Below are 10,148 nucleotides of genomic sequence, written 5' to 3'. Positions count from 1 at the left end.
ACACACGCGAGACAGATATTGCACAAAAAATAATTTTTATGCTCAGCGTGTGTATTGAAAGAATTGAGCAACTATTTTCTTTTTTGACTCAACCGTACCGACACGCTGTATGGCCCCTCTTTTTAAGAAATCCAGCTCTAGAAGCGAGCAGCTGGCCGTGGAGTTCCACGTTTTGTTTCTGAGAGTGGAGGACGTGAATGTGAAGCCCACGGACAAGCTATGGTTGCAATGGAAGCGAAGTGGAAAAAAGGAGAAATACCAGATAGAAAGCGCGCCAGCTGGCTCCACATTGCAGTTGGACCACGAGGTGGTCTTCGTCAAGCATTTTACCAAGAACAAGACTGGGGATTACAGCGCAGAGGAGCTCGAAGTGTCGCTATTTGTAAATGTGCAAATCCTCGTCGTTGACATTTTGCTTTTATGATGTTTTTGCTAACTTTGCGCGGCTTTACCCTGAAGTGCGAAGGTGAGAAAAGAAAGCAGAGAATAGGAAAGGGGATGCTCAGTTTGACGTTCTACCTGATGTCTTGTCCGGAAGACGAGATGCGGCTCATGCTTTCGAACTCGTCCGCCACGATGGCTTTGTTTGTACGAAAAATAAATGCGTGTGTGTGTGTGTGTGTATTGGACTTTTGACGATTGACGTTTTGGTGTTTAGTACAAAATATCGCTCGTGCCCTTGAAGCTTGGGAGGTATCGTTTGCAGCACGTGCCGGAGTCGTCCAGCAAGAAGCCGCTGGTGAGGATAGCGGGGTTGGGGTACGTTCTCGCGGACGAGGAGGAGGAGGAGGAGGCGAGGGAGTCGCAGGAGAGGGACCAGTTGGAGGCCTCTACGACCGCGACGAGTTTGACCGCGTCGGAGTCGGATTGGTCGCCGAAGCCGGAGAGGAAGAGTTCCAAGGGTTTGATGAGGAAGGTGCTCGACTCGCTAGACTTCCAGGGGATAAATTCCTCGGTTCACAGACGCCGCCGGTCTGTGAGCAAGGAGGGTCATGAGCACGACGAAGGCGCTGAGGATCATCTCAACAGGAGCATGTCACAACGCGAAAATCGATACGATGAATTGGAGAGAGGGTCGAAGGAGTTGAAGTCGCCTGGTGAGTTGGACGGCGGACCCAACGACCAGCTGGCCGAGTCTGGTGTGGATCGCGGTGCTCCGGATGGAGATAAGAAGCGCGCTGGTAGTCGACGTAGGAAGAAGTCGGTGGGTGGTGGCAGGCCGTCTCACGTTCCATCCGCGGAGGAGGGCCGTCGAGAAGGTTTGGTCGCGGAAGAGGTTGAGAGGTACAAGTCCGAGTTGGAGGAGACGAAGGGGCGTCTTCGAGAGATGACAGGCTTATTGAGCAGGGTGAACGAGATGTTCCAGGTAGACGGTTTGGACACGGAAGGCGGTGCGCCGTATGCGGAGGTTTTGGAGTCGCAGTTTCTCAAATTGAGAGAGGCGAAGGAGAAGATGGAATTTGAGGCGGCGTCGCTAAAGGAATCCCTCAAGGAGAGGACGGAATCGGAGGCGTTGTCGAAGACTGAATGCGACCTCAAATTGGAGGCGGAGAGGCGGAAGATGGCAGAAATAGACGTGGAGATAGAGGATTACAAGAACAAAATCAACAATTTGGAATTGAGGATGATAGAACTAAAGAGCGCCAAGGAGAGCGTGGAGTCGAATTCGATGACAGAGCTGAACAACCACAAGAATAAGGTTAAGGCGCTGGAGCAAGAGATCTTGAAACTGGCCACTGCTAGAGAAGTCAGGGAATCGGCCGTGAGGGACGAGATCGACAAGTATCGGTGTCAAGTGAACGATTTGAAGGCGGAGCTAGAGCGACTGAGAAGAGAATCTGACACGCTAAACGAGGCGCACAGGGAAAAAGCGGCTGAGCTGGAAGAGAAATCGCGTGTCATATTGGAGATGCAAGCAGAGAACGAGTCGCTGAAATCGGACATGGCGAAGGCTTCGGCGCAAACACAATCGAGTCCACACCACGAACTCCGCGAGGGCGAGAGCGAAGGCCACGAGAGTGAGGTCGAGGGGTACAAAAACGAAATTGAAGGGTACAAAAACGAAATAGAAGGACACAAAAAAGAAATTGATGGTTACAAAAACGAAATTGATGGTTACAAAAACGAAATTCAGGTTTGCAAGAGCGAGATCGAGGGCCACAAAAACGAGATCAATAGCTGTAAGAGCGAGATCGAGGGCTACAAGAGCAAGATTGTGAATCAAGAGGGTGAAATCGACGGCTACAAGGGTGAAATTGATAGTTACAAGGGCGAGATCGATGGTTACAAGAATAGGGTGGCGAATTACGAGAATGAAATTGAAGGCTACAAGAGCGAGATTGACGGTCACAAGAGTAAGGTCGTGAATTACGAGAGCGAAATTGAAGGCTACAAGGGCGAAATTGAAGGTTACAAGAATAAGGTCGTGAATTACGAGAGCGAAATCGCAGGCTACAAGGGCGAAATTGAAGGCTACAAGGGCGAGATCGATGGTTACAAGAATAAGGTCGTGAATTACGAGAATGAAATTGACGGTTACAAGGGCGAAATTGACGGTTACAAGAATAAGGTCGTGAATTACGAGAATGAAATTGATGGTTACAAGGGCGAAATTGACGGTTACAAGAATAAGGTCGTGAATTACGAGAGCGAAATCGCAGGCTACAAGGGCGAAATTGACGGTTACAAGAATAAGCTCGTGAATTACGAGAGCGAAATCGCAGGCTACAAGGGCGAAATTGAAGGCTACAAGGGCGAGATCGATGGTTACAAGAATAAGGTCGTGAATTACGAGAGTGAAATTGAAGGTTACAAGGGCGAAATTGACGGTTACAAGAGCGAGATCGATGGTTACAAAAATGAGATCGACAGCTACAAGAGTGAGATTGAAGGCTATAAAAGCGAGATCGATGGTTACAAAGATGAGATCGATGGCTACAAGAGTGAAATTGAAGGTTACAAGGGTGAAATGGACGGTCAAAAGAGTGAAATCATGAACTATGAGAGTATAGTTAGAGGTTACAAAAACGAAATCAATGATTACAAGAGTGAGATTGAAGGATACAGGAATGAGATTGAAGTGTACAGAAATGAGATTGAAGGTCAAAAGGGTGAGATGGACGGTCAAAAGGGTGAAATGATGAACTATGAGAGTATAGTTAGAGGTTACAAAAACGAAGTTAATGGCTACAAAAACGAAGTTAACCATTACAAAAACGAAATTGATCGTTACAAGAGTGAGATTGAAGGGTACGAGAGTGAGATTGACAGTTACAAGAGTGAGATTGAAGGGTACAAAAACGAAATCAAGGGTTACAAGGGTGAGATTAAAGGTTACAAGAGTGAGATTGAAGGGTACAAAAACGAAATCAATGGTTATAAGAGTGAGATTGATGGTTACAAGAGTAAGGTTGAAGGGTACAAGAGCGAGATTGAAGGGTACAAAAATGAAATCGATGGTTACAAGAGTGAGATTGAAGGGTACAAGGACGAGATTGATAGTTACAAGAGTGAGATTGAAGGGTACAAAAACGAAATCAATGGTTACAAGAGTGAGATTGAAGGGCACAAGAGTGAGATTGAAGGGCACAAGAGTGAGATTGATAGTTACAAGAGCGAGATTGAAGGGTACAAGAGTGAGATTGATAGTTACAAGAGTAAGATTGAAGGGTACAAGAGCGAGGTTGAAGGGTACAAAAACGAAATCAATGGTTACAAGAGTGAGATTGAAGGGCACAAGAGTGAGATCGATAGTTACAAGAGTAAGATTGAAGGGTACAAAAGCGAGATTGAAGGGTACAAAAGCGAGATTGAAGGGTACAAAAGCATGATTGACGAACGTGAAGGTGAAGCGAATGAATTGAAGATGAAGACTCATGAGTTGGCGTCTTTAAGGAGCGAGGCAGAAGAGAAGCGTAAAAGTGAGAAATTAGATGAATTAGAGACCGAGGTAGAAGGATCGCTGAACAGGAGTTTAGAGGATGAGTTCATGGCTGAAGGTCAAGAAGAGTCGCTTCAAAATTTAAAAGAGGCAATTTGGCTTGTATTGAGATCATACACAGGAGATAAAATTGACGAGGAGAGTGACGTGGTTGACCAGATTGACATGGTGTTGTTAGAGAATACGAAGCTTAGATTAGAGAATGAGAGGCTTGAAAACGAGTTGAGTACGAGGAGAGAGCAACGGGAGGTTGATAAGGAGGAGTCCGAGGAGCATCGGTCGTCGGAGAGGGATCCGCCGTACGGACGGGAGCAGGACGAGGGGAGGGAAGAGGCGTCTAGTCCTAACATGGATTTGATCATGAAGAACTCATTTGACTCGTCGGTGAGGCGCTCAGCGGAGATGGGACAGGGGGATTACCTGTCTCATTTGGTTAGAGTTTTACTGGAGAATCAGTGTAGTCTCGTGGTGCTATTCAACGTTTTAGATCCCGAGCGTTTGAATCCGAGTTTAGAGAGCATTCTGGCTTGGTTGGATCATCACAGAAAGAACGGGGGGTACGAGGGGTTAGGGAAGAGTCAGCTGGAAGTGAATCATTGCATTTTAGAGAAGATAATGGACAACATTCAGACTCAGTGTCAAGTGTATCCGAGTCTTCCGTTTCTTTTCGGATGGATCCGACAGCTGAGCATTATGTCCGAGTCTCTGGAGGGTAGGACTTCGGATTGCCAGGCTCACGGGAAGTCGTTGACGATTGAGTTTTACGACTTTCTCGAGAAGACTAAGAGAGAAGTTTTGTCGTCGCTGCTCAGGAATGTATGTCAGAAGCAACGCAAGAACTGCGTCGACGGGATTTTATGTACAGACGAGCGCGCGATCGGTGTAGTGTTGGGTATGCTCACCAAGTTGTTGGATTACTCGAATCATTTTCGACTGTCGGCATCCGCCAGGGAGTGTTTGTTCGGCCAGTTGTTTTATTTTTTCAATTGCGAGGTTTTCAACAGGTTGCTGGAGCAGTCGAATGCGTTTGTGACGTACGCAAATTCATTTCAGGTTAAGATTCAATTGTCATTGATTACGTCGTGGATAGAGGACAACGTCCCGGGGCAGGCAGAGGTGCTCAAGTCAAAGTTCGCCCACGTGCAGGAGGCGGCTAATTTGATGATGTGGGACATGCAATGCATTTGCGAGGACGAGTCGCTGAGGGAGGACGTTTTTCCGCATTTGAATGCCGGTCAAATTATTGCATTGCTACAGAATTTGAAGACGGAGCAGGGCGCGACGGGTGTTAAGGAGAGGGCCATTCGTCGCTACAAAAGGCTCGCGGAAGAAGAGAAGTCGCCGATTTTTTTGGTGAGCGACACATTGCCCGCCTATATGACGGCCCAGTCGCCGATATGTACTGATTGAAATTGTTTGGACTGGTAGTAGTGCCAGTCCATGTTTAGTCCGCGTGTGAGGAGTTCGTTCATGGATTCCGGGCTGATTTCTTTTTGGCTACAGATTTTGTTTTTGCACACTTCTTGGACCCGGTTGACGGTGATGACACTGAGGACGGGCTTTTCTGGACAGAGGCATGTCGTCAGGGGCGATTTGGAGTGGAGGTTGCGTTTGAATACGACGTCTCCGCAGGCCTCTAGTTTGTTGGGGTGAGAGATGCCGTTGGGGCCGTACTCGCGCACGATGGCGCAGATGGCTTCGATGGCGTCGTTGCGACGCATGAGCGTTGCGCAGAGGTCGAATGGGTAGTTCCAGTCGTTGCTCCCGAGCGTGCGGTCGAAGGAGAGGAGGTGTGGATGGGCAGCTGCGCGAGAGAAAGGGGGGACGACGGAGGGCGAGCGCCGCGGTTGGCAATAGGAGATGTTAGGGGAGAGTTTGATGTGGGCGCAGAGGATGGTTGGGTCGAGGCGCATCAGTGAGCAGAACGGGTTGAGGTCGAGGTGGTTGTAGAATAATATGTCGTCTACGCCCCACCAGACGAAGCTTTGAGGGTGCGAGAGGAGGAGGATGTCGAAGAGTTGAGAGGGGAGGTCAGTTTGAGGGATCCAGTTGGCGTGTGGGTATTTTTTGATGACGAGGTCGTAGGAGGATGAGAGGGATACGGAAGTTGCGGTGTAGATGATGTGGAGGTCGAATGTCGTGGTTGGTTTCAGTGAGAATTGATGAAGGCTTTTTAGGTATTGGTTTAGTTGGAACGCTCGGTCTTTAGAGAAGACGATGATGTTTACATGGTGGGGGGGAGTGAGAATGTGTTGATAGAGATTTCTTTTTGGTCTTCTGAGCAGCCATTTTTTCCAGTTGGGTAGTTTAGATGGAGCTTGTTGTGAGACGCGCAGTTCTAGACAAGCCAGCTCGCCCAGTCTTTTGGTGCATTCGTCTTTGATCATGTCGACTTCTCGCGCACTCCATTGGGGTTGGTGAGTCATCCAAGCTTCGATCGCCTCGACGAGGCAGAAGGCCTGGTTCAGGGTTAGGTCGTCGTTGGAAGTTCGGCCTTGCAGCAGCTCGAGGCACGTCTTCGTGGCGTATTGGGCGGCCCAAGCGAGGCCGGTCGCTCTGATCGCTCTGTCGAGAGCCCTCAGGCCGGAGAGTCGCTGCTGAGCTCGGTAAACGGAGCTCTGGTTAAGTCGGTGTTTGCGAAGAGTTAACACGGGTGGCCGAGGCAAGTTGGCGAGAATAACGCCCTCCGTGCGAGTGACCAGGTCGAGCCACATGGCATAATCTTCGGCGTGTTCGAAGTTCGCGTCGTAGCGGAGTTTTGGACGAACCGAAGTCTGCCCCGAAAATAGGGAAGAACGTACCATCACCGTTGGGTGAATGAGGACGCAATTGAAAAACATGCCCAGATGAACGAGACAGGGCTCCGTGGGGTAACTAACTTCTCTAGCGCGGCCAGTGGTCTGGTTCAACACATCAGCGGCCCCTCCAAGAACAGAGACCCGCGGGTGAGATTCAAGAAACGCCACCTGCCTGTCAATCCTGTCCGCGGACACGACGTCGTCCGCGTCCATGCGAGCCAGGTACTCGGCTCCCCAATCGAGAGCGACGTCTATGAGCGCGTTCAGCGCCGACGCAACGCCCTGATTCGAGGGCGCGCGGTACACTCGAAGACAACTTGTTCCCGTACCGATTTTTTTTTTTTCGCGTACATCAGGGACACACACACACACACGAAGGAACGGAGGACATCAGAACGCGTTAGACGAGCGCGCGCTGTCTGGGAAGGAGGCGACCGAGCGCACGCAAACTACCTTGGTTCGGTCTCCTGGTATTGTCGAATGGTGCTCAGCGTCTCGGAGAGGGTCGAGCCGTCGTCGTACGCGAAAACGCAAATTTGCAGCGGACGCTCTTTCGACGCTTGTTGGCCGAGCAGACTCTCCAAACACGCGGACAGGTGCTCGCACTTCGCATTGTAAATAGGAAGCAAGACGGCCACTTTGATTTGCGAGTCTTGGCGACACATGGTCAAAGCCTTTAATGACGTTTTTTTTTTCTAGCCTTGAGATTCAGTGTCACACAAAAAAAAAAAAAATAAACTGCCAAACACACCTATACAAGCTTTTATGATATGGAGGCGTTTGTGAGGCTTGAACTGCACACGCCGGCGCTCGTTTTGAAAAAAAGTGTCAAACCGTTCATAGAATATGTGGCAAGGCCGTTTCCGTCTGTTTTTGTCGATTTCAAAATTCTGTCCAGTCTCTTTTTGGTGATGAGCTGGTCGGGCTCTCCGGGGAGACCGAATGACAGTCTCTCTCCTATTATACTCCCCTGAGGAACGTTGATGAGGTCCACGAGTTCCTCCGACTCCGGCCCAACGCTCGTCGCAGTCAGAAGCATCCCTTCACTCGTGACGTTTCGCATGGTTTTGAGCGGCAAGTTACACAGCACCAAAACCAACCTATCTCTCATTTTCTCGATGGGGATTTGCTTGACGACACCGGATATGACCGTTCGATGGGGAACATCCGGTCCCAAGTCCACGACTTCGACATAAAGGAAGTCTGCGTCCTCGTGTCGCCGAACGTCGATGATCTTTCCTACGCGAATGTCTAGCGACGCGATCGTCGCCTGAGTAGTGGGGGCCTTGAGTTTCGCTGATTCGACCTTAGGACTTTCCAAGGAAGGATACGCCTTTTGAGTCAATTCCAATCTAGAATTTATCGCCCTGCGCAGAGGATCCACCAGCAATATCATTTCGTCCGCCAACGCCCTTTTGAGGTCCGCCGAAGAAAGACTAGCCCCTTTTCCGCTGTTTTTGAACGCCTCTTCCACCTCTTCGTGAGTCTGAAAGGTCATATCTCCCCCCCATTTAGCGTCTCTTCGAACCACGAAAGGGCGATTCTGCACCCGAAGATGATTGAATATCACGTATTTTAAGAGCGCCAGAAGACCGTTGTCCTCCACGCAGCCATCCACGCTGTAAGCTTGGAAAATTTTAGACCGGATCAGTTCGTCAGAATCGTCAAAGTTTATCTTGGACTGAGGCTCCGAAGAAGACATCTTCCCCGACTTGTTTAGTCCGGGAATCAGCGGATTCATCAAATACAAACGCTTCTTGTATCCCAACTTCGGCATCCATTCTCGAGCAAACATAAAAATCTTTCTCTGGTCGATCCCTCCAAATTGTATGTCCGCTAAAAAAAAAAGTCAGCACACGCGTCCCCTCCCCCATCTATCCTGCAGCGCACGCGCACGCACCGTCTAAATACTCCTCATCCAACGCCTGCAATATCGGATACATCAGCGAACTCATGTAAGGATGCTTGCTCTGCTTCACCACTTCCGCCCCCGCCTTCAACACGTGGTCGTTTGTCACCAACGACGCCATCTTGTACACGTCTAACGTATACTTCGCGGATAACTGGTAATCCGTCCCCCTCAAGAATGCCAGTCGACCCACCGGTACGTTCGCGCTGCGAAACATCTCTAAACAAAACTTCAGCAACCTTTCAACCACACAAAACGGCGCAACATCGATCTATCTGCGCACCTGTAATGACGAACTTATAGTAATCGTATCGATGTTGTAGCAGGTCCCAACCAGTCTTCTGGTGGTCCAGAAACCCGTGCAAGTCTGCAAATAAAATCTTTACCTCGCATCCAGCTTTATCGTACACACAAAATGTTAACCAAAAAAAATAAAATCGAACGGGTACCCAATCCTACTCCCAGAAAACGACAAACGCGCAATACCTTTTAAATAGTCGGCAATCTTGTAAATCGGGACGAAATATCCCACGTGCGGCTTTCCTGTGATGGCAGTGCCCCAATATATACATGGATGCGGCTTTTGTTCTAAAAGCTTCTTCAGTTCATCTCCGTTAACCACGTCCTCCAAATTTCGCGTGATCATTTCGTATCTCTCATCCAGACTCTGCTCTCTTGACTCCATCGTCCCCACAAAAATAATACGAAAGGCCTAGAAAAAAATTGTACTTTTTTTTTTTTTTGAAAGCCAAGACGCTTCAACGCACTGAGCGGATTTGACTTTCGTCTGTCCGCTTTGACATCCAAAAAAATGACTTCCCCTACCGTAGTCTCTCGCAAATCATTTTTTCTCTATCTGCAGACACACCTCGCGCAAAAAGTTTTCTTTAGATCTATCAACGTCAACCGTTCTTCAACGGCCTCCGAATTCTTCTCCTTCCCCGTCTCACCGCGCACAGTCAAACCAACATGCAGAAATCTCATTCGATGCACCATAAATTCCGTGCAGAAAATAAATCCACCTCTGCTAAAGCATTTGGACCTGAGACAGAGAAATATAGCTATGTCCGCACCACAAAAGATGCCTTCACGCACTCTGCACCGTCAGAGAGATTATTTGTGTAAATAGTGATTTTATATGACAGTGATCGATGACGATTACATCATAGAACGTTTCTAAATTTCGTCTGCATCCGGATTTACAAAAAAATTTTTCACATGCACGACACTATTGGAAATAGCCAAATGACTCGGTAAATGCTCGCAACACCCGCAGAATCACTTAACACCGCACGATATTTCCACCTCAATCCCTGGCCAGTTAGTCAATTTTGCCGCCGACTACCTCGTCACTTATCGATCGTATTCGTATAGATCTGTGTATATCTATGCGGATCTGATCCATGTGGATCTGTATACCTTCCATACCTATATATATCCTAATTTTATCACATAATACAAACCTTGAATGCTGATCTCTCTGTTCACCTCTGTTTCCATA

General features: G+C 48.5%; 2 protein-coding genes across 2 annotated transcripts; one reads left to right on the top strand and one right to left on the bottom strand.

Moving 5' to 3' along the window:
* The first annotated feature begins 63 nt into the window (after nt 1-63).
* On the top strand, nt 64-5,387 carry LOC126322709 (repetitive organellar protein-like). The gene is made up of 4 exons (XM_049994545.1): nt 64-382; nt 460-588; nt 659-2,681; nt 2,724-5,387. Exons 1-4 carry the CDS (start codon nt 110-112, stop codon nt 5,348-5,350), a joined length of 5,052 nt encoding a protein of 1,683 aa, XP_049850502.1. The 5' UTR covers nt 64-109; the 3' UTR covers nt 5,351-5,387.
* Nucleotides 5,388-7,479: 2,092 nt separating this feature from the next.
* LOC126322722 (tyrosine--tRNA ligase, cytoplasmic-like) lies at nt 7,480-9,346 on the bottom strand. The gene is made up of 4 exons (XM_049994561.1): nt 9,134-9,346; nt 8,931-9,044; nt 8,639-8,866; nt 7,480-8,574 (listed from the first exon to the last, which is right to left on the bottom strand). Exons 1-4 carry the CDS (start codon nt 9,330-9,332, stop codon nt 7,502-7,504), a joined length of 1,614 nt encoding a protein of 537 aa, XP_049850518.1. The 5' UTR covers nt 9,333-9,346; the 3' UTR covers nt 7,480-7,501.
* Nucleotides 9,347-10,148: the final 802 nt, after the last annotated feature.

This window comes from Schistocerca gregaria, unplaced genomic scaffold, assembly GCF_023897955.1.
Source record: "Schistocerca gregaria isolate iqSchGreg1 unplaced genomic scaffold, iqSchGreg1.2 ptg000831l, whole genome shotgun sequence".
Taxonomy (NCBI): domain Eukaryota; kingdom Metazoa; phylum Arthropoda; class Insecta; order Orthoptera; family Acrididae; genus Schistocerca; species Schistocerca gregaria.
This window is presented reverse-complemented; position numbering and strand designations above follow the sequence as displayed.